Source organism: Parasteatoda tepidariorum, chromosome X1 (genome assembly GCF_043381705.1).
Source record: "Parasteatoda tepidariorum isolate YZ-2023 chromosome X1, CAS_Ptep_4.0, whole genome shotgun sequence".
Taxonomy (NCBI): Eukaryota; Metazoa; Arthropoda; class Arachnida; order Araneae; family Theridiidae; genus Parasteatoda; species Parasteatoda tepidariorum.
In genome coordinates, this window is record NC_092214.1 from 63040646 (window position 1) to 63066844 (window position 26199).

At 30.1% G+C, this 26199-nt stretch overlaps 1 protein-coding gene across 1 annotated transcript in view; it reads right to left on the reverse strand.

The window, feature by feature from the left end:
- The window catches only part of LOC107452621 (F-actin-capping protein subunit alpha), a gene marked incomplete in the record, with an annotated part of 37411 nt that extends 11423 nt beyond the window's left edge, over positions 1-25988 (reverse strand). The window contains 7 exon segments of the mRNA XM_043054189.2: positions 2706-2777; positions 14213-14297; positions 14470-14756; positions 18678-18741; positions 18926-18977; positions 21255-21318; positions 25837-25988. Of these exon segments, the coding sequence (XP_042910123.1) occupies positions 2706-2777; positions 14213-14297; positions 14470-14756; positions 18678-18741; positions 18926-18977; positions 21255-21318; positions 25837-25875 (663 nt within the window).
- Positions 25989-26199: the final 211 nt, after the last annotated feature.

The window sequence follows — 26199 nt, forward strand, 5'->3', positions numbered from 1 at the left end:
TTTTTTTCTGTCAGAGAGACATTGGAATGGCCAGGGAACTCTCCGGATATCAACCCAATTGAGAATCTCTGGGCCATATGCAAGAATCGCCTATTAAATATGGACTGTACAACTATGGAGAAGCTAATCACAGCGTTAATTCATGTGTGGTGCAGGACACAAATATTATAAATGACTGTAAAAAATTAGTGGAATCCATGCCGAATCGTGTCCAAATGTTAATAAAGTGTCGTGGAGATCATATTATGTACTAAAAATTTCTGAATTTATTGAGTTTGTTTCAATTAATTTGCACAAGGGTGTATATGTAAAGTAACATATATTAAAATTACAAGTGTTCTTTAATCATTTTGACATTAAACACCCTTTTAGTTATCATAATTACTGTCAAAAATTCAAACTTTTGGTGTAAAAATTCATAATCTATTATACTTTTTAAATAATTATAAATAAAATTATGTATAATTAAAATTTATCCAAACCTTATTTTTTTTTAATTTTTGAAATTAAGATATAAAAACAATCATCCTATAAAAAACACTTAATAATCTTGATCATTATGTTTAAAATCAATTTTCATTTTACTATCATTCTAGCTTCTTTCTCTGGAGCATGCGATTACAAAATACCAGTTTTGAAGCCTGCTACAATCAAAGTTTATTTTTCAGTTTTAAATTAATAAGACCAAACTTCAAAAAAATATATTCTTTCAATTTGATGATGAGCGGCATGGACTAGAATGTAGATGTACAAAAACTACTATAACATACTGAAATAAATATGCATTAGGAAATTTATTCTAATGACTATGCTAAATCTGGATAAAAACTTAAACACTTGAATTGATTGAATAAAAAAATAATAACTGTTTTAAAAATGTATATTTTTGTAAATTATACTTACATACCTGCCAACTTTTATGAATTTCGCATAAAATTTTATTTCTATCTTTAAAGTGGTAGTAAAATGCATGCTTTCTATATATTCCTTGCATTTACAAACTTAATTTAAAATCTTTTTGACCACCACTATTTTTAAAAAAATGAAGCATATATATTAATATGTAATACTGCCGTGATTGTCCATATAAGCTTTTTTAAAATACAGCATATATTTCAGCCTAAAAAATGTAATTTAAATTCCATTTTACTACCACTGGGGATAATCATCCTCGAAAGGATTAAAAGTTGTCAGGTACGTACTTACTTTATTTATCAGGATACATATTATGAACATGATTTATGAGTAATATTCATGTACATATAAGCATGAACAACAAATATAGAGAATTAAAAATAATTTTACAAATTGAGATCTGACAATTATAGGAAACCACTTTAGTTTTACTCAAGCTAAAAAATCTGGCTAAATTATGACATAAAAGAATTAAAATCAATATTTAAATTGATAATATAATTAACAACTCAAAGTTATTGCATATAATCTAAACTGAATAGTTATAATACATAAAAATATAATTATCATTTAGTATAAATAGTACCATGTTTTCGGAAAAAGCAATTAATAGTTTCAATAATTTTGACTATTTTTCATACATGATATATAATATAAATCATAATTCTGAAGTAAATATAATGCAAGTAATGTTTATTATTTCAACAGTTATATAACACAAAACTGAACTATAATACAAACCTTTGACTTTCAATAAAATGTCAAATAATTGAAAAGAAGTTGCCCGAAATTTTTGTCAGATATAGACAGTTCATTACACTTTTTGATGTGTCATATCAAAACTAGTTTCTGACATCAAAAAACTAACTCTGTTAAAAAACCTATTGATTAAATTTTAAATTCACCAAAAGGAAAAATCAAATTAGACTTAAAATGTATTGCTTTGATAATTTTTTTTGCTAATTTTGATTTAACATAACATTAAATATCAATATCAGCTACCCCTAACAAGTTAGCAGCCATAATGTTGAAAAAAATGAAACTGAGACAAGACATAGAAACATGCTCAGTAGTGATTGTGAGCCAAGCTCAAAATTCCTGAAAATTTCTTGAGTAAAATCAATAATGACGCATTTCAAAAAATTAATGTCTTTATAAGTTTAAATCAATGGTCTTTTCGAAACATGAAATTCTAAATAAATTATATGCAGCATAATTTAAATGAATAATTTTGTATGAGTTTACTTTTATCTCTAATCATATTTATTATTCTACCAGAAAAAATATTTACAAATGAAAGAGATGCAAATGTATAAATTCCAGTTCTAATATTTTTAAATAAAATACAGAAAAATTTTTATAGATAAATGTAATCGATGATTTCTTGAAACTTCTGGACCTTGGATTCCCTAAAACTTCCGGATAACGGTTAGGATTGTTTCCGCACTTATACTTATTTCCGGATTTTTCCGGAGCACAATAATCTCTGCATGTTTCATGGCAAACGTGTTCAAAGACTTGTTTGACAAAATAAAATATTCCCAATAACATAGGTAGTTTGATAAACAAATGCTATACAAATAATAATCTGTTTTAGTGGGGGGGAAATTTAAAAAAGAGGTATTTTTAATGTAAAGACTATTATATACAACACTAGAAATTGAAATAAGAATAATTTTAATAAATAAAGAGTTTCATGAAAAACAATTAAAACTTTAAAATATCAAATAGGAAAGAAAAATTTTTGATTGTACAAGTAGTCAAAAGGTATAAATAAAATAAATTATTACTGATATTGATAGAGTTTCTTTAACTTCTTTACTGCTAACAAGCTGAACATTTCCATCTTCATAATAATGAACCTGTGTAATTTAAAAAACTTTAGGAAGTTTTCGATAAATAAATCTACTTAACTATCAAAATACAGAAATAAAATTTACAAAACAATCATGGGTGCAAAGTTGGAGGGCATAGAGACCATTCCTCCAATAATTTTCTAAAACTTCAGAATTTTATCAATGTCATTATCTTTTCTTTCCTACTTTTTAAAAGAAAAAAAAAACTTTAAACATTATTTTTTATTGCTTAGAAACTTAGTATTTTTATTAAATTATATATTTTTGCATACATTGTAAATTTACAAGATAATACTTTTTATTTATTAAAATTTATTTTTTATTTATTTAACTACAACAAAATAAATTTTTTACTTATTTTAAATTTTGATTGTTTATTTTTTATAATTTAACAAAATTATTTAAGTATTATCACTTTTATGTTGTACGAATCTCTTAAATCTACTAGATAAAAGTTAAAAACTATTAGAAAAAGTCTGGAATAAGTGACCAGACTGTTATAAAAATGTTTTTAATGTATATTTTTTATTATATATTTTTTTTTAAAAATATTTTTTAGTTTTAACAGTTCTTTGGTTAATTTAAAACAAATGCTAAAATAATATTTTATGTCATAAATTAAAATTAATTAAAGCACTAAAAAGTATTTCATCATAACTTTTTCAATTATTAATATTTTTATTTAACAATTAAAAAGTATCAACTTTCTATTAATAAACATGCTAATATAACATATTAGCATATTTACTGAAGAGAAAAGAACAACTAAAGATTTTGATTATGCTTATACATAACTTTACAATTCCACTTTACATGCAAATAAAAATTTACCATATATCTGAAGATATGTTGAGAATTTTTTGAACATTTTCGAAAGCTTAAGAGGGATGGATTTTAAGTCTGCTTATAATCAGATCCACTAACATTGAAAATATCCTGAAGGGCATTGCTAACAGAAATATTATTTCTTTTGTCGCGCGTCAGCCATAATCAGCAAATATCAGGCCGAGGTGGCTCAGAGGATAGAGGATTCACGTTCCAATGACGTGAACCGGGTGCGAGTGGCTGGTCGATAAGAATTCTGCACCCGCGTTGCGCTGACCACAGTGTTGCTGTGACAGGCTAACCATGGGAGGTTTTTCTCTCCATGTAACACAAATGCAGGTTATTTCAATCATAGATTCCTCCTTGAAGGCATTTTTCTCGCAAAACTTGATTCAGGAGTTCCCTTGCCTTTTGGACTGGGTTCAGAATTACAAGACTACGAAGTTGAACAATAGTAGTCATAAACCCGAAATTGGGTTGGCTGTTCAACGACGGTTATAAAATAAAACAAAATCAGTAAATATCGTGAAATGTATATACAAAACACGAAAATACATAAAATAGTAGAAAATGGAATGTCTAAATATAAGAATTGAAATTATTGCATTTATCCTACTGTATCAGTTTTATGAGCTGAGAATGAGTCTTTTACCAATATAGCAGTTTTTTAAACATGGCTCCTCCTTTTCTTTGATACTTTGAGATGTTTTACTTTGGCTTTCTGCCAAATTAAACTGCTGCTGCTGTCATCAATCCCTACTAATAAGTGAAAAGGCTGAAGGAGAAGACAGGGGGAAACAAATCAGATTGGGCTGATGATACGGTGTCAATCCACATTTCCCTTGGTCCTCAGTACAGTAATTTCCTGTAAATATGCCGCACCGCCGTACTGGCCGCACCCGCAAAAAAACATCGCTAAAAATTTCTATTTTCATCTATAGGCCGCACCATCGTAAAGGCCGCACTTTCGTTTTTTCAATCAATAATCGATTTTTATCAAATAACATGTGCGTGAAAATACACAGAAAAAATAATAATCTTTAAAACATAAACTCTATACTTAGAAAACAGTTATTGATATATCTTTTTTTTTTATGTATACTCATTATATTATCATCATTTTTAAGTATACTTATCATAAAAAGAAAGAACAGAAGAAACTTACTTACAGAAGAAACAAGTATAACCAATTAAAATCATAAGTTGAGGATGTATATACGACAAGAAATAAACTAATCACAATATAAATCAGCATTTATTTATTTATACTTTTCAAATATTTTTGAGCATATATTTATTCAAAACCATTGAAATCTGATTCTTCACTGTCAGAACAAAACAAACGTTGTAATTCATGATCCAGTTCATTTTCTACATCATCTTCTTCACTCGACATTAAGGAAGGAACATTTTTTACACAAAAATCCAGTCCTGCATCCTTAAAACTGGACGTTATAGTGGTTTCCTTAACTCTCTCCCAGGCGTTAGACACCCACCAGGCAACTTCTTCATAAGATGCACGGCGCATCTTTCCACTTTTAGTGTAAGTATGCAATCCATTGCTCATCCATTTTTCCCACTTACTACGTATTTCTACCTTAAATGAATGATTAACCCCTAAATCAAGGGGTTGTAATTTTTTTGTTAAGCCAGCGGGAATTATGGCGAGCGATGCGTTTACTTTTTTACATTTGCTTTTCACAGATTCGAGAAGGTGGGAAGTCATTGAATCCATTGGAAGCAAACCTTTGCATTGAAAAAAAGCCCCAGGTCATCTTCTCCACACCAGATCCAGCCAATCTACCATAATTTCTTCACACATCCAACCTTTTTCATTTGTTTTCACAATTATGTTGGGGGGAAAATTACCTTTTGGTATTGTTTTGCGCTTAAAAATAATCATTGGACTTAGTTTTTTCCCATCAGCTGTGCAAGCTAATACGCAAGTAAACGATGTTTTTTCATTCCCAGTAGTAACTATTGGAGCACTCTTTGTCCCTGTCTTATCAACAGTTCTACTAGCAGGGCAATCAAATGTCAATGGTGTTTCATCCAAGTTTATAATTTGAGAGGGAGAAAATTTTTCCACATCAATGAGGTGCTTCACAAATTTCAAGAAGTCATTTTTTTCTCCTCCCAATTTTCTGGAAGTTTTTGTCCAGCAGTGGTCCTTGTTCTGACTGATATCTTTTTTCTCTTCATGTAAAGATAGCACCAGCTTGGGCCACCTTTAAAACCCTGAACATCCAGCTGGTTCGCAATTAATTTTGCTAGCAAACGAATTTTGATTTTAGACACAGGAAATTCCTTCTCTCACTGATCCATTTCGCTAAATCATTTTCCAATTGAGGAAATTTTACCCTTTCGAATCACGGTTAGGATTGTTTCCGCACTTATACTTATTTCCGGATTTTTCCGGAGCGCAATAATCTCTGCATGTTTCATGGCAAACGTGTTCAAAGACTTGTTTGACAAAATAAAATATTCCCAATAACACAGGTAGTTTGATAAACAAATGCTATATAAAAAAATAATCTGTTTTAGTGGGGGGGAAATTTTAAAAAAAGGTATTTTTAATGTAAAGACAATTATATACAACACTAGAAATTGAAATAAGAATAATTTTANCGATAGCTTGGGCCACCTTTAAAACCCTGAAAGTCCAGCTGGTTCGCAATTAATTTTGCTTGCAAACGAATTTTGATTGTAGACACAGGAAATCCCTTCTCTCGCTGCTCTTCAATCCATTTCGCTAAATCATTTTCCAATTGAGGAAATTTTACCACTCCAGATCTTCTTGCACAATTTTGCTGGGGTAACTTCGCAATTATATCTTTATTCGCTAGCCATCTGCGAACACATTTTTCATCCACTTCAAAATCTCGCACAGCAGCTCTGTTACCGATTTGTTCCGCTCTAGCAACAACTTTTAATTTAAAAGCTGAAGTGCAGCTTTTACGGTGTTTTGAAGACATTTAGTACTAAAATGTAAGACAAGTACTATACTAAAACTATAATAAAATATGTAATTAACTTTTGAATAGAACAAACGATAGCTAACTTCAACAAGAAATGCAAATTCCTAAATGTCAATTTTACGCACACAATTTTCTCATGCTTTGAAAACAAGGGGAAGGGGAAGAAAAGAAGGTGTAGCTGTAAGATAGAAAGCTACAACTTCCCAACCCTTCCTCTCAAAGAAAGAGAAGGAAATGTATGAATGGAATTCTGTAGAACTAGAAGGGGAGACGAACTAAAGAATGTGATGAAAGCAGTGCAATATGTTGAAATGCATGCAGGCCCCCTTCCCACGGACTCCCTTTCCACTCCACTAGGAAGAATAACTATTTCATTCACTAACGGTCAAATGTAAGAGTGTATTTGAAATGTAGACCCTTCAGTGACCTTCAGAAAAAGAAAATGAATGGTTAAAAAGAAAATATTTGCTAAAGAGAAAGTTAATGATCACGGCAGTCGTAGGAGGGGCGGAACTTGCAGAAGGATTCTAGGATGTCCAAAATATTTATGACATTGACAGTTCAAGATGTGCGTAAAAATAAGAATTAATCACTTCCTTCTCCTCATCTAATGGTGAACTCGGAAGGAGGATATAATATGTTTCTTTCTTGCTGAAATCAGATTGATGCATAGAACAAAAAGAGTTTATATTCTTAAGTAACAAATCGGAATTTGTAACGCCATTTGTAGATGGCATCCTGCTGTTTTTTGTCAATCGAAAACTTCCTTAACACTAGATTTACGGGATGTGTCATTTTGACGCATTTCAAATTTTATAAGGAAAATTACAAAACCCTTTTGCATTTTTATTTTATTTCTTGTAATGACTTTTACCTGTTGATCGAGGTAAATGTATTTTGAAGACTATTTTCTTCAAAACCGTTTAATAAATGCATCGTATCCGTAAAAAAAAAAAATTTTAAAAACCTGGTAGTTATAGATTTTTATTGTATAAAATTGACGTGTGTTCATAGAGACAGATATATAAGAAACATCCATAAACCTAGTGTTAAACTATAATTTCATTTAAAAAAATAAGAAAAAAAGACGTTTTCAGAGTAAACATTACGAGTTAGGTTCGTTATTTCGGAAAATTTTCGGTAAACATCTGTTTTTGAATAAAACCACCGTGATTAAAAAATTCTCACATGTGGCTTGGGATAAAAAAAAATTCTACGAATAGGCCGCATCGGCGTAGAGGCAGCACATCGTGACAGGCCAACTTTTAAACACGTATAGGCCGCGGCCTACTTACCGGAAATTACTAATGCTTTAATTTGGCTTTCTGCAAAGTTGAAGTGCTGCAGACTTCAATCCCTAATAGTAATTGAAAAGCCTGGTGAAGAAGAGAAGGGGAAAGAAAGTCGGGCTGATGATATGATGCCAATCTGCAATGCTCATCTGAAATGCTTGTGAAGTAGAGAATAGGTACATTTTTATTTACAAGGATAGCATGCCTTTTTTTATGTCCACTTATACACAAATTTTGAGTTTTGGGCGAATTTCCAAATAACAAGAGTGCTCTTCAGCTTAAACACTGATTGGCTTATATTCAGAAATTTGCAGTAATACCTAATTGTTATAAAGAATTGCTTAATAAAATAGCTGAAAGAGTGAGTTCCCATTTGCTTATCAGCATCTACGAAAGTGTTTCTTAATATGAATGTGTCATTATTTAATGTTATACTTAAGCAATATTCACATATAACATTAGTATCAATTTACTTCATGAAATGAATATTGCCTATAATTTTCAACCAATATAATATAAATTATACAAATTTTAAGGAGATCATGAAAAATTTAAGGTAATATATTCTTTTAGTGAAAAATATTTGAAAATAACTGAATGATGGAAAGGACTAAAAACATCAAATTGGCTGCATACACTTGTGTACGTAAAAAGCAAAGGTTTCTTTTTGTAGCAATGATTTAATCGTAAATAAAGAATAAACTTTTTTTTTTCAACAAAATGAAGCCAAAAGCATGTCAATATGCTTACAATGTAGCATTACATAAAATAATATACATTGAGAATATTTTAAATGAATTTTGATTATTTCTTTTTTAACATAAACATTGTATTTCGAAAATATTAAAATCCAAATTCAAAACATAATGCACAAATGCAGTGAAAATTTGTATAGATGGGTAACATAAAAAATTAACAAAATTAAACTAAAAAATAAAATATAAATTCAAATTGCACCTCATTCCCATTTATGCTTTTGAATGCTGAAAGTATAATATATTATTTAACAAATTTTGCTTATAAAAAAATTTATACATAAAATAAAAAAACTTTTGCTATTAACTTTGAATTTAACATTACTTCCCCAATGTTAAAAATAATCAGAACATGAACTTGGTAATGGTCTGCTTTATTTTAAGCACTTTTTATAACATAACTTTAAATTTACTGCCATTATTTTATAATGCAGTAAATTACTAATCTACTGCCATTATTTTATACTGCTATTATTTTTAAGTATTGTTGCATAAATGCAACAATACTTAAACATCATAAAACTACATATTAATGTCTGTTTAGAGTAACAAAAACTCATGTTATTTATTGAACTCAAAGTTGAAAAGAATTTTATGGAAAAATTTATTTTTCTTCTGTTTGGATATATTCAAACTAGGAATATTTAGAGCATAAAATAACAGAAAATTTAAATTATTAAAAGGATTTCTTCTATTAAAAAAACAGCGTTTTTTTTTTAAACTGGTTCAAACCACATTGTTTTAAATTGAACAACTCTGTTAAGAGCCTGTCTAAATCATGTACCCAATAAATATGGTTTGTGGTAGAGACACTTAAAGAACACCGAAAATTGCATTTTTATTTATATTCATTCCTTGAAATTGAAGTATATTTTTTGACCTTTTCCAAAATTTAAATTAAAACAAATGTCCTTCGCAACTACTTTTTTATTTCAAAGAATAAAAAAAAATTTTAATTTAGACCCGTCACTGTTTCCAGATATGCCCCATGGTATGTAAGTGTTGCTGGATATTAGCTTGAAATTATTTCTGATACAAGTATTAATATTAACTGTTTGTTAGATACACGCTCTCTTTTATATATTAAAACTAAGTCAAGTAAATATTTTTTTCCTCATATAACTCTTATATAATACAGTGAAACCTCTCAGGAGTAACCACTCTCTTTTCTACAGTAAAATAGTCGTTGATGGAGGTCGGTCGTTCTTAGAGGTTACCCCCATTGATTTTAAAATTTTTATCGAAAGTACATGATTTTTCGCAAACTACAGTAGAGAACCATTTATCCGGTATCCAGATAACCGGGAAACCAGACAACCGGGGGAAATTTTGCTTGGTTTTCCCGCCATTTTAAACTAGAACGATTATGAAAAAAAGCAAAAATTGAACTCATCCTTGAAGTTGAGTAGAGGAAAATGTGAGGAAGGGGAGAATTTTTTTTCCCCGTTTACCCAGAAAAACGTCGTTTTTTCCATGACTGACCTTGAAGATCTTCAGATAGAGAGGAGGCAGGGAAGGGATGAATGTTTTATTTTCTAATTTAGGCTGTCAATCAGTCAATCAAACTCAAAGGAGTGGCATGCTGATTTCGTCTTCTCTTTGATTTACGAGGGGGTGGGGAAAATGCATTGCACAGGCATATCAGTGAACAGAAGATGAAAGAGAGAAATATACTTATCTATTTGACATCGATTAATAAAAATAAAATATTTTTCTTTTGAATAAATTCTGATTCTTTTGGGAAGTGCGGTATCATTTGCAAGTTTTTCTTGATGTGGGATCACATCTGCTTTCGTTAAAAATCGTGTTTTTATAAAAAAATTAAAAAAATAAAACGAGAATTGTTTATTAATTTATTTCATGAAGTAGGTTGCAGTTTTGTTTTTCTGATTCCACTGTGTTTTGATTTTTTTTTTTCCTTCCACGATAAATTTCGCACTCAATAAACTAATTCCTTTTATTCTTAAATTTTATCATTACGATTTTTTTTCTCCTTTTTTTTTTTAATACTGTTGATCTTATTAATCTTGCCTTGTNGGTTCAAACCACATTGTTTTAAATTGAACAACTCTGTTAAGAGCCTGTCTAAATCATGTACACAATAAATATGGTTTGTGGTAGAGACACTTAAAGAACACCGAAAATTGCATTTTTATTTATATTCATTCCTTGAAATTGAAGTATATTTTTTGACCTTTTCCAAAATTTAAATTAAAACAAATGTCCTTCGCAACTACTTTTTTATTTCAAAGAATAAAAAAAAATTTTAATTTAGACCCGTCACTGTTTCCAGATATGCCCCATGGTATGTAAGTGTTGCTGGATATTAGCTTGAAATTATTTCTGATACAAATATTAATATTAACTCTTTGTTAGATACACACTCTCTTTTAAATATTAAAACTAAGTCAAGTAAATATTTTTTTCCTCATATAACTCTTAAATAATACAGTGAAACCTCTCAGGAGTAACCACTCTCTGTTCCACAGTAAAATAGCCGTTGATGGAGGTCTGTCGTTCTTAGAGGTTACCCCCATTGATTTCAAAATTTTTATCGAAGGTACATGATTTTTCGCAAACTACAGTAGAGAACCATTTATCCGGTATCCAGATAATCGGGAAAACAGAAAACCGGGGGGAATTTTGCTCGGTTTTCCCGCCATTTTAAACTAGAACGATTATGGAAAAAAGCGGAAATTGAACTCATCCTTGAAGTTGAGTAGAGGAAAATGTGAGGAAGGGGAGAATTTTTTTCCCCGTTTACCCAGAAAAACGTCGTTTTTTTCCATGACTGACCTTGAAGATCTTCAGATAGAGAGGAGGCAGGGAAGGGATGAATGTTTTATTTTCTAATTTAGGCTGTCAATCAGTCAATCAAAGGAGTGGCATGCTGATTTCGTTTTCTCTTTGATTTACGAGGGGGTGGGGAAAATGCATTGCACAGGCATATCAGTGAACAGAAGATGAAAGAGTAAAATATACTTATCTAGTTGACATCGATTAATAAAAATAAAATATTTTTCTTTTGAATAAACTCTGATTCTTTGGAAGTGCGGTATCATTTGCAAGTTTTTCTTGATGTGGGATCACATCTGCTTTCGTTAAAAATCGTGTTTTTATACAAAAATTAAAAAAATAAAACGAGAATTGCTTATTAATTTAAACATACGATTATTTCATGAAGTAGGTTGCAGTTTTGTTTTTCTGATTCCACTGTCTTTTGATTTTTTGTTCTTTCCACGATAAATTTCGCACTCAATAAATTAATTCTTTTTATTCTTAAATTTTATCATTACGTTTTTATTTTTCCGTTTTTTTTTAATACCGTTGATCTTATTGATCTTGACTTGTTCCAGGTTTTAATATTTATGTTAGTGCCTTTTTAACTATCGTTTGGGTTCAATAATTTTCGTTGTTTTTATTTAGATTAATAAGTTTTCCTTTTATTTTATCGTTTTCCCCCTCGTATAATTAGGTATGGAATATATTGCGTAATTTAAGCATTGGTTTTGTTTACATTAGTTAATTTAGGAATTGTAATTATTTTTAAAAAAATATGAGAATTTTGTATTTTTTAAACTTGTTTTTCTTGTCTAAACTTGCAATTTTCTTTTATTCTTCTAGATGTTATTTTCCTATTTTTTTTTTTAAATTTAAGAGTACTTTTCTTTTTTCTCTTACTATAAAATGTATTACACTTTTTACCTTGTTATTCGGGTTAGATAAAACATTGATTAACGACACTTTTTGGTCGATCCAGAAAACCGGGAAATTCAGACATCCGGGATAGCGATGGTCCCGAGCATCCCGGATAATTGGCTTTCTACTGTATTTTAAATTTAGTCGTAGTCAATTTTTTAATGCAGAAATGTGGCATCATGAAAAAACGAATCGATGAATAAAATTCAGTACCTATAAATACTATCGCAACTGATATAATTATATGTAAAAACAAATTTACTAATAATGAATGATAATGCTATTTTAAATAAATAAACCATTATGTTTTTTGTTTAAGTTTGCATTTAATCTTATACCATGAAAATTAGTTTGCTTAATAAGGTGAGAGGAGGTTTGTTTATTTGAGTTGCTTGTTTTTTCTAAAATAACTTGTTTTTTTTCCAATTTAACTTTCAACTATCATAGTAAATCATAGATGGCATTGTCTTTAGTGCACTATGACTGAAACATCATGTTGTATAGTCAAAAAGAGCACTCTAAACAAGATCCTCATACAAATATTTTGAATGCATTTTTTTAATCTACTTATTTGTTTTGTTAAATTTTTTATTTTGATTTTTTTTTTCTATTTCCTTCATTAACCTTTCCGCATTTGGTGCAGATGTTTTCCCGGTCTCTGGGACAGGTTTTAATGATCTTCTAAAGCTTTTCTTCAACACAAAGTCTATGGGGGAAATTCTACGCCACTCAAAAGTGGTCATAAATAGGTGGTCATTATACAGAGGTGGTCTTTCCAGTAGGTTTTACTGTATTTTATTGCAAAAAAAGACAGTATGAATGCAGCATAGTATGTCTAACTTAAAATAAATAAAACTATTTTCTACATAAAAACTAAATGTCCCTCCCTTTAGAAAGTATTCTGCCATGAAATGCACTTCTTAACTAATGTTTTATCTAATAATCCACTAGGCATTCTTTTGAAGTACAATTTAGATGTTTAAACAATTTAAAATACCTTTTTTTTACACTTTTTCTTCTTGTTTAAAAAATTTAATTTGCTTATTTCTTGCGTCATTAACAAGGTCTAAAAGAAAGTGAATATTAAACAGTTCTAAACTTAGCTGAGTGAAGTATAAAAAGGAACTTAGACCACTTTCAGAATAATTATATGGCAAACTTTCAATAATTTTAGTTTAGGATTATAAAAGCTTATCTTAAAAAAGAAATGTCACTACAGAGATGACCGAGGCACGTAATAATAAAAAATTACATATATTTTCCTCTATATGAAGATTATGTGAAATTTTCCTCTATGTGATTGCATAAAGTTATTTAAGCTGCTGTCATATAAAGATTTTGCTCCCTTTTGGTTGCAATAAATAATTATCACAGATGATTATGGTGATAAGTATGATACCTAATTACAATGTTCAACAAAAAAAAATTATGAATTCAAGCCAAAATTTGAAAAAATGATCTCTGCTAATATTTTTCTCCTGCTTGCATCAAAATCAACAAAATCCAATTAATAAAATTTACCTTTTGAAGAAAAGCCGAAACTAAAAAAAACAATTACAGAGAATTTTTAAGGATATGTCAAACCACTATTTTGAATAAACCAAAAATAAAGGCTTATGCAGTCAAAACAAAAAATTCAGAATAAACAACTAAGAACAAGTTTGGAAAAGGATAACTAGTGTTGCTTTTTACATATTTCTGTAAGCAAATTATTCAAATATTAATGGAAAATCTTCTAGTAGAAGAAATCAAGCTAAATGATCCTTTTCATTGGTATTTAAAGAATTGCATATAACAATAGCTACTTAAAGTTTGCCATTTTATTAATTTTTTTCAATAATACTAATTACCTCATATTTTCCACATCATCTTTAAAAATACACTTAAATTACCTGAACTTTAACAATGCCTTGTAAATCAGCAGTTGTTGAATCTGGTGAAAAAGTTACAGACCAAACACTACGCCATCTTCCATTCCTGGCAAAAAATATTAGTTTTGAGAATTCATTAATATATTCAAAATTGAAATATGTTTAACTGTAACATGCTAGATATTATAATACTATATTATATATTGCAAACAATTCCAAAACAGTTTAAGAAAAACAAACTTAAATTTAATACAAAAAAATCAATGCAATTTACATACCAAAAATTTTTAGGTTCAAACTGATGATCTTCTATACAGGCAGTTAATGTAATGGTTTGATCTTGATTATTGCTAAAAACACAACATGTTCCATTTCTATAATGATCCTGAGTATATAGTGTGCAAGCTTCCTCTAAGGCCCTTCTCCAAACTTCTGTCACTCTATCTGGTTCATATGTCTTAAAGTCCAATGCTTCTTTTCGCAAATGATCATACTTAAAAGATTGACCAGATCGAGGATCATAAAATCTTCCCCCACCAAGGTCATTATGATCTGTGATTAAAGCCTAAAAGAATAATATAAAGAAAATAATTCCCCCTCTTTATAAAACAAAAAATATATAAAGTATCATATAAAAATATAATATATCGTTATAATGAATTATATTAATGATAATTTATAGTACGTAAGTTTAACTATTCATTTGAGTCATCCTGCTCATAATTAGCTTTTTTTACATTTTTGTTGTTTGATGCAGTTTGTAATTACTTTTTCATTTCTTTGAACAATCAATTTGTTTATAACTCAAAATAGAGGCCAACTCTTAACACCGCCAACCAAAGCTGAGTCCTGCAACTGGCAGTTGTTCAAAGGTTTCACTGTAGTTATTATAAAACATTTAAATACTTCTGAATCATTGCAGTTATTGTAAACAATTTATAGTTTTAGCCTTCTTAATTATTGTAATCTTCTTTATTAGTGTACCCTTCTTGTAAATGCACAGCTCTCCTAAACTGACTATTCCTTTGATCCCGAGAGTGTTTGCTTAACTGAGGTTTCACTTTATCAACAAGTTGAAAATTTTGCTTGCTTTGAAAATTATAAAATCTTTTCCAGATCCCAAATAAAGTAACTGCTAAAATAGTTACCTTATTCTTAAATACTTTCATATAACAGAAATACATGTAACATTTAGTCAATTCAAATTTGACTGTGCAAGATGAACATACATTTGACACAAATATCTCTATTTATTACAAATATCAATGGAAACCCAAATATCTTTACTTACTAAAAAAATATATGCAAAATAAAAATAAAATATTTGTAAAATAAAAATTAATTAAATTTTGTGTATGTATATTGCAGGGGTAATTGTGAAAAAAAGTGAAGAACCCTAAAAATTTAATGTGCATAAAATAGATATCAAGATAATAATTTATATACCATATATGTTCCATTTTAACAAAATTTTTTGAACTAAGATATATAATTAAATTACCTACTAATGAAGAATATCACAACTTTATAGTAACTAAATCAAGAAGAAACTTACTTCTTATAAGAATCGTGATATTGGATTTTAAAATTGTGTGAGTATGAATCGCGATATTGAATTTTAAAATCGTGCAAATATTAATAGAGATATTGGACATCAAAAACACTGAAACACTAATCACAATATTACATTTTTAAATCACGTAAATACGAATCACAATGCATAATTTTTAGATCGCGTGAATAAGAAGCGCACAACACTTAGTTTTTAAGTCAGGTACAAATATGAAAATCGATGTTTGATATTACAACTGTGTTAATACTAATCACAAAATTAAAAACACGCGAGTACAAATCACCAGGATTGGATTTTAAAAACCCATGAACACAAATCACAACATTGGATTTCAAAAACTTGTAAATTCAAAATGACAGAAATCCGCTAAGCCAAAAGAATCAAATTGACAGACATATGACATGTATGTAAACGTCTCATTAACGGGACTTAGAAAAAGTTTAAAAACTTTGTCTAATTATAAGTTTTTTATTTGTGAAAGACCTGAAACCAATGACCATGAGACATGATGCGATATTTGCAGAAAAATCACATGCCCTGCTCCTAGTTCTTAGACCCGTGTGATTATGAAGAGAGATATCGGGCTTAAAAAAACACTAATTGTTACATTAAATTTTTAAATCGTGCAAATACGAATCATGATACATAATTTTTAATTTGCGTGAATACAAAACGCAATGTGAAGTTTTTAAATCAGGTATAAATACGAAAATTGATGTTTGATATTACAATCATTTGAATACTAATCACACTAATGGATTTTAAATACACATGAATACCAATCACTAGGATTGAATTTTAAAAACATTAACACAAATCACAACAAGGGATTTTAAAAACGCGTAAATACAAATTACGTTAATAGGAATTGCAATTTACGATTATTAAATTAGGTGAATAAGAATTTTAATACGCATTTTTTTAATCTGGTAGGTACGAAAATCTACGTTTGATACTAAAATTGCATGAATAAGAATTGTGATATTAGCAGGATCCGGAGCAGTTCCAAATACTCAAAATGGCAGAAATCTGCCAAACCAAAATAATCAAATCGGCAGAAGTTTGTGTATGTATGCTAACGTCTCGTTAACAGGATTTAGAAAAAGTTTCAAAATTTTGTCAGATTATAAGTTTTTGATTTGTGGAGTCCTCAAACCAATAGCCATGAGATACAATGCAGTATTCGAAATATTTGCAGAAAAATCACATGCCCTGCTCCTAGTTCTTAGACCCGGAAGAATGATACGAAAAACCCGAAATACAATCACTCCTGAAACTGCTCAATATTTATGAAATTTAAGGTAGAGTAATTACAAATCAGTTAACAGTTGGCCTGAAAATTTCGTAGGCTAACACAGAAAAAGAAAAATTTGATAAAATTTCATTTTATTATTCAATATAGTTTCCTTCAAGGGCGATACGATTATAACGGTCATATAATTTTTCGATACCATTTTTATAGTACTATTTGTCCTTAGACTCAAAATAGGCCTTAGTTTCGGTGATTACTTCCTCATTGGCGCTAAATTTCTTTCCAGCGAGAATTCTCTTGAGGTCTGCGAACAGGAAAAAATCACTGGGGACCAGATCTGGAGAATACGGTGGATGCGGAAGTAATTCGAAGACTAATTCATATAATTTTACCATCGTTTTCATTTACTTGTGACACGATGCATTGTCTTGATGAAACAGCACTATCTTGTTCTTCAAATGGGGCCGTTCTCTGCGATTTCGTTGTTCAAACGCTCAAATAACGCTATGCAAAAGTTGCTGTTGAAGGTTTTTCCCCTTTCAAGATAGTCAATGAATATTATACCATGATCATCCCAAAATACTGATGCCATAACTTTGCCAGCTGACTGTTGCGTCTTTCCACGCTTTGGAGTTGGTTCTTCTCGTGCAGTTCACTCGGCTGACCGTCGATTGGACTCCGGTGTGAAATAATGGAGCCATGTTTCAGCCATTGTCACATAAATTCGGGTTTATTACGATTAAACAGTTTCAAACATACCCCAGAATCATCAATTCGTTGCTGTTTTTGGTCAATTGTGAGCTCGTGCGGCACTCACTTTGCCTAGAGCTTTCGGACACCCAAATATTCATTCACGATATGTCCAACACGTTCCCTTGATATCTTTAGAGTCTCAGATATTTTGATCAACTTCACTTTACTGTAATCTAAAATTATTTCGTGGACTTTTTGATGTTTTCGTCGGTAACAGCCTCTTTGGGGCGTCCACTGTGTGCATCGTCGTCGGTGCTCACTTCGCCTCGCTTAAACTTAGCAAACCACTTCTCAATGGTTGATTTTCCTAGTACAGAGTCCGAACAATGTTTCTCGAGCCAAGCCTTGGCTTAAAGAGAATTTTTTTTGGCTAAAAAGCAATGCTCTATAAACACACGAAATTCCTTTTTATCCATTGTTTTTAAACTAACAAAAGTTGCTTCACTAAAAATACTATATCTCACAAACTAATAGTCCGACAGCTGTTAAATTTATGCATGTGTCTTTCGAAGGTTAGAACTAACTAAAAATCATATGTATTTAATAGCAGTAGCCCCATCTATGTGTCAACCTACGAACTTTTCAGCCCAACTGTTACTTAAGGTATAACATTTTTTACAGATCAGTTAAATTTCTATTAATGAAAGGTATGTGTTGCAATGTTAGAAAATGACTATTGTCATAATAAAAGTGGGAAAAAAAGAGCCTAAGCAGATACAAATCTGTTCCCTTTTGAAAACTAAGGTTGTTTTCCTACAGAAATTTTCAAATAAGAAATACAAAATTATAATATTTATATAACCTCTTCTGCCATAAATACTGAAACAGCTTACAAGTTATGCACATAAACTTTCATAAAAGACCATTACAAAAGATAAAAAGCAACTATAGAAAGTTTTAGAGCTTACTAGAAAATTTGAACCATCAATCTTTACAGGCGTCAATTGGTCCTTGTTATATTGGGCAAAGGCACTGAAAAAAAAAAATTTTATATAGTGACACATGCAATCGCTAATAATTAAAATTGCAACAGATCTTTAATAAAAGTACATAAGCCTTCTTTTAAACAGCTTTATACCATAATTAAAATATAAAAGACATTCAAACCAAAGAACTTTAAAAACAAATGTGTATGCATAAAAATGTTTTTTCTTACCCAGATGCACCTTCTTTTAACAAAAAATCATCATTAATGAGAACTCTGACATCTAAAACATCAAACAAATACTCATTAATTAAATATAACATTTAACTGAAAACAAATATCAAGAAAACAAAGAATACTAATTTTTAAAAGAGATACTTTTAAATATTTAAGCAAACATTTTATGACCCTATTTTTCAAGTAATAAAAAAAATTATCAGCAAAACTTTCTAAATGCAACCATCCTCTGCTTTGTAGAAAATTCAGCCATTAAAAGAGAACTCAAATTGTAAACATTAAATTGCCAGTTTACTCAAAAATGTCTTTTTTTCTGCTTTGTATCAATGAAGGAACCCTAACAACAATGGTTGTGTTGTTATCCATTGAATATTGCACAAAATCTTTATCTCATTGGGGTTTTTTTTCTTTTTGTCTGGAGTTAGACCTGTTTTTTAAGTGCCATAATCTGGATATTAAAAATGTCAACAAAAAAGAGAAAAGAAAGAAAATTACAAAACCATAACATTTAAGAAAAATTTTTCGAATCTCCAGTCCAAATGTACACTAAAATAGTGACATACATATGTTGTTTCGTATTTTTAAATATTTTTACATTGTGATTAAATCAAAAGTTCTGAATGAGATACAGAAAAAAAAATTACAGTCTAACTTCTATGAGAGACCTTCAACAATCACTTCTTCATGGCACATATGTTTTTAACTATCAACTGAATGCTAAAAAGTTTCTAAGAGAGATCAAGGAGCCTTCTACTAGCAACCAACAAACAGTCCTGTCGAAATGTTCAATAATCTATTTCACCATCTCTTTAGAACTATTTAAGAAAATCTAACAATTTTTGTATTATTTGTATTTTTGCATAACTTGTTTGTACAAGTTTTGGAATTAATTGCAAAACTTAGAAAAATAATTCTAAAATTTATACAAGTTTTGGAATTATTTTTACAAAGATAATTGTATGCAATATATGATTTTCATTATTTTTTATTAAAATTTAATAAAGATCAAAGTATATATATTTTTTTTTATTCAAAGTATACAGGTTTTAATATTCTCTAAGACTAAGCAATTTTAAAAAACAAAATCCAAAATTTAAATGAAATTAGTAGTTTTTTAAAATTTGAAGTTTAACTTTTTCATGAATTATTTAACAAAAATATGTTTCAAATTTTGGATATTGTTATTAAAAATTACATTAATTAAGAAGTTCAAATTTATATATCTTAAAATTTAAATTTTTTAACACGATTAAATTAAATAAATTTTAAAAATTAAATTTGCATAAAGTTATTATTATATAAACAAGTTTTATAAATGAAGAGTTTAGTAGAAAAAGGTTCTAAGATACATTTTTGGAAAATCAGAAAGAAAAAAACTGGGAATAAAGCTTTAAAAAGTATCTGTTTACAAGAAAAATTTTCCTATTAAAATCAGAACAATTTAATGACTTCACAGAAAAAAAATTAAGCTCGATAAAACAAAACTATGTAAATAAAGCACAAACAATGGCACAAAAACAAATATGTTGTTTTGGTTCAACAAACAAAAACCTTCCTCATTTTTGAAACACAAAATGACAAAAGAAAGCAAGTGGACAAGCAGCATTGAATGTTTGTCTCATACTTTCTTCTGTCATTTTGTGCTTCAACACAGAGAAAAACTCTTGCTAATAGAACCAAAACTATAGTATGTCTATTTTTATGCTGGTATTTGTATTTTATTCATAATGTTTTGCCTTATTCATATGTAGCACAAAGTATAACCCATATTTATTCCGACAGTTGAAAATGACAGGTTTTTAAACTCAAATTTTTCCTCTTATTAGGAAACTCTCTAGCTATCTAAAACTTCCACTAAGCTTGTCAGTAGTGCACTTAGTTATTCTGATTCTCATAAATAGGCAAAAGTAAATAATTTTTACTGAACTGTTGCTTCATAAATTAAAAGCATGCTCAGTGGCCCCCATCTCCCCTCAAGCTCTTGGGCGCATTCATCCTCCCCCCCCCCAAAAAAAAAGAAATTTGCTAACTTCCCCCTTCCATGTTAGCTTGTTCGAAATAGTGCTACTTTGCTTGCTCATAATATGACAATGCTTCTTTTATTTATAAACTTAAAAAAAAGAAAATTCTCTCGTATAAATTCCCCCCCAAACTATACGTTTTATTTAGTGTAAAAATCCCCCCCAAGCTTTAAGTGGGCGCATCGTGCACCCACCTTCCCCCCTGATGGGGGCCCCTGAGCATGCTTAGTTTATTAATCCAGTATATTTCACAGATGAAAGCAAAAATTAAATTATTCAGACGGATAATGAGAATAACTTACCATTAAAAACTTCATTGAATTCACCAGGAGGGGAATGTAAAATAAAATCAGATGCAATTCTTATCTAGAAGAAGTATGATTACATTAATATTCATGCAATTAAAACTTCATTTTCATGTATCCTACGTAAGTTATAGTAAATCAATAATCATAAACAAAATACCTAAGAATATTTTATTGGAACAAACATTTATAGCTTAACTAAGAACATAACATTTTTACATATTATATGTGACAAAGTCTACAGGGAAATATCTTTCTGCTAACTGGACCAGTAGCACATACCTGGGACCATCCCAAGGAACAATAAGTTGGACCGACCCAAAGCACAGCAAGCACAGACTTAGATTTTGTCAGGCCTAAAAAATTTTTCTTAAAAAACAGCATTTTATCTTTAAGAAAATAACATTTTAGTACTTAACTACCTTAATACTATAATATACCTTCTAATATCAGTACTATAGTATTTTATTTTACAATTTGATTGAAAAAAAATTACTCATAATGCAAACCTCGAAAGGTGAAGCCTTACATTACATAGAATTTTGCATAATATACATCACTTCACACGTTATCAAGCTTACCTATTATTCAAGATATACAGTCCGATCTCGATATAAGTTCACCCTAAGGGACATCGCAAAAGTGACCTTATAAGCGGGACGACCTTTTAACCGATTCATTAGCAGTTCGGAACTAAGCACGTAAGTAGTACACATTATGATTTTTTAAAAATGGTAATACAAACGAAAATGATCGGCCATAAATTAAATATATAAGTCAATAAATTTTAGCAGAATTAGTAAAGATTAAAGAAAGTTAGATTTTTAAGAAAATTTTAATTTAAAATAAAGCTGTTTTCAAATTTCCTCAAAGTGTACATACATACATTACTAACTCAGTGGCGCGACAGCCCATTAAGAGGGCCAAGGCCGACTGTGCCCATCTCAGTTTTCTTGACCTTGGGCTCTGGGGTGCAGGAGCATATGTTCCGGTCGGGTGGTCAGCCGAACGCGGAACCCCCAGTGTTAGTTCCCAAGCATGCTTGGTACTCATTTTATCGACCCACTGAAGGGATGAAAGGCTGAGTCGGCCTTGCCCGGCCCAAGGATCGAACCAAGGACCTGTGGCACGACAGCGCGAAGCGCTACCGCTCAGCCACCGGGCGTCTACATACATTACATCTTACGTTATTTAAAATAAATCATTTATGCCGGTCTGTCTTGTTTTTGGTTTCGTTTTTCGAACTATGCTTTCTAGATTTTTTAACTTTTCAAAATGTTCCTCAGCTCCCTCAAGGTTCGTAAAAAAAATTTGTATGACATTTATTGCATCGAAGGCTTCCGCTTTGGTTACAGCTACAGTCTCAGGATCACTGTGAAACAATTTCAGAAATTGTAGCTGGTTCGTTGGTTGCAACATTTTCATAGAACTCGAGAGGGTAATTGCCTTGTAAAGAAGTTAAACAGGCTTTTGTAAGAAAAGAGCTCCCCTAGCCTCAGATAAAAATGACCTTTATAAGCAATAACCATTTTTAAAACTTGACCATATATCCGATAATCTGTAACAAAGAATTTCTATTCAGTGAGCCGGGACTTAGGAAAAGTGACCTTATACGTGGGGTGACCTTATATCAAGGTCTGACTGTATATTATCAATATATGACTGGAGCAGATCAATGCTTAAATATTCTAAAATAATTTTTTAATGCAGATTACTTAAAAACATGTACTTGTATTTAAGTATTTCTTATTAACAGGCAGGAAAAAGAAAACTGAAATTATCAAGAACATAATAGTAAACAAAAAAATTCACATTTTTGTATGCTATATTGATTATAATCACTTGTAGCTACTAGAAAAAATTATGTAATTTTTTCTAGTAGCTAGCGCAGTTAGTTAATGGTTCTTGCTTAATTGCAGAAATTTCTTTCCTGTAATTTTCACTGTTTACAGCTACAAAGTTAATGTGGTTTATGGAGAATTGATTTTTATAGTATTCTGTTACATATATGTTCTACAATATTAAATTTGTTCTTCGTATATTACTTATCTTAGACTAAGAAATAGTAAAATGTGTCATATATAAGAGAATAAAACAAAAAATATATTAGGCCAATTTAGCACTTATTTTTATATATTTTTGCATCAAAAGCTTTTAGAGTCAAATGAGGTAACTAAGGCCAGAGGGCAGACCAGTGACAATTTTAAAAAACTCAAAGTCAAAATTTAAAAACACATGTTTCAAGTTTAATGTACATATTTTGTTTCAAGAACCCTTAAATAGTAGTTAAATGAAATATTGAATCAATATTTAAGTAATTATTAAAGATTAAACAAATGGTTAAGAAATTGTTACGATGCATGTTGATTTTAAGTAATTCAAACCTTCAAATAAAAATTTTTGTGATAAGGACAAATTGATTTTTATTAATGAAATGATTGTGGACCCAATCAGTTCAGAAAAATGTCTAAGATATCCACACAAAAAAGCCATCTCCTTTTTGATCTTTCTAAGATATTGAAGGAAACTGTTGTGATAAAATATAAGAAACAGAATCAACGAGCGAGAAGCTGAAAGAAGATAATGCATACCAAAATCAGCTTCCAGTTGCAGGTTAGTTAAAAAGTTAGTTCAGATAATCAAAGAGCTGGATGCCAAATATATAAGTTGAATTAAAGAAGAACTGAAACTTTCAGAATGTTTGTTGGCTGAAGTCAGGTTCAGTAAAGTATCATTGTGACAACAGGAACTTTTGCATCCTGATATATCATTGCATTAGAGAAAATTCACTTTTTCTCTTCTGAGCATCTTCAGTCAATCTAACACAATTTTCGATATTATTTACAAAAACAAAAAGTGGTGCGTAAAGGGGGGAAATGAGATATTGCCAGAGGATAAAGCTTGCAATGTATTCAAAACAGATGTGTGAGGATTGAATCACATCCCATAGATATGAATAAGTGAGAAGTCAAAAACACTGGTCAGGGTTTCTAGAAGATCTGACAGTGGATCAACATTTTAATATGTGCATCAGTTGATGGTAAAAATTCCTCATGTCTGAATCCCCCAAATATTTATCTATCTCCTATTTTCAGATTTTTAATAGGGAAATTATGACCATCCCTTAAAAAGCCCAGGTAAGAGACTTGGAACGCTGGTTAATTATTTCCTACATTTTTAAAGAGTCAAATAATTACCCTAAACCATTAAACATTTTTCTAATGGATAAAAAGGTTCAACATATCAAATAACCAAAAGGAGCCATAATTACCCCAACTGACATCTCAAAATTTTCGTAATTCTATAAGTATGCTATCTAATAAAGAAACAGTGACCCAGCAATTAAGATACTGCATTGTTATGGTGAAGAGCTGGGTGGGGTTCGGTTCCCAGGACGGCTTGAAGCTCTCCTAACTACAGATCAATGGGTACCTACTTGTCTGGGAATTAAAAGTGTCCTTTTTCTGTATGCAATGCTAACCACATTGTACAATAATGCCATTAGACTAAGTCCTGACAATGACAAAAAGAAAAACTCAAAATCTCAAAATAAGGAAAAATGAAAAAGGAAAACTCGTAACCAGCTCAGGACAATCCATTTAAAAATTCTCATTCAAGTTCCAAGCACATGATACTTAGCATTTGCAGAATGATGCATGTATCAATATGCAAATATCCCCATGGACTTAATAGAGTTTTATGGATATGTTTTTCAAACTAAAGAGAAACATGGACAGTTGCCGGTTGACAGTACAATTATTTGCTTAATTCCAAGAGCTTTTTAAAAATACTTAATAGCATCCATCTTGCAATAATTCATTCTTCTTAATTTTATTTTCTTAAGTTTTAACACCTTATAACTATGCTGTTTCATGTGCTATTTTAAATAAATTAAAATTATTAACAAACATATTTCGTATTTCTGAGTAGAAATCAAAGTAGAAGAGTAGGCATTACTTTTAAAAGTATATCCAATTGCAAAAACAATCGGACACACAAGACCTGTCAATTAATAAACTTCATATAAATTACGATTTGAGAAATTGATTAAAAGGACAAGTTGACAAACTAAACATTTGCACTTATCACTTCAAAATTTAATACACAACAGAAGAATTTACATAATACAATACTAAATACAAGACGGTAAAACAGAAAAAAGCAAGTTTTATTTCAAGAGCATCAATACAACAGTAGGTAAATATTTTTGTCAGTAACTTTTAATATCAACAATCTTGAATATCAAAACACTTTAATTTAAACATGTGCTACCTATAAGAAAAAATTTATAAAGTTCCGGTAGATGAAATTTATCAGACATGAAGTAAATACTTTTGTCACACAATACTTAAGGGATTTTTTATGTAAAATATTAAAACTTATCACGCCAATAGCTAATGTAAAAAAGGGAAACTAAAAAGTTGAAAATGACAGCACACGAGCAGGGGAAAATAGGTTTTATTTTGAAGAAATTTGGGGGGGAAATGTGATGTAAAGACGAAATTTAATTCAGAATTCACATGACATTCTGAAATTTTAGATCGAAATGACAATAATCAACGAAAAAATTTATTATAACCTTTTCATCATCAGTAACTGCTTCATCTATATCAGCCATAGCTCTCTGAGAAAACACAAACCAATACCAAAGCAACACACAACAAATCGGAGTTTACTTTTCATGCCACATGACGAGTTGAGTTGAAAAGAAAAATTCAGCTTACTTGACATATAACCGCGATGGCCAAATTTTGCAAATATTTTCACTGAAACCATAAATTGGTCAAGTCCCGCAGTGGACTGATCTTAAAGACACGGTTCCCTGTAGAACACCGAAAGTCAAATATTTCTGGTTGAGGTCAGCAAGCTGTTTGTGGCCATTTTGATGAGCTGGCCTAGAGATTGAGGGTGTGCGGTAAACTCTTATTCGTTATCTACCATA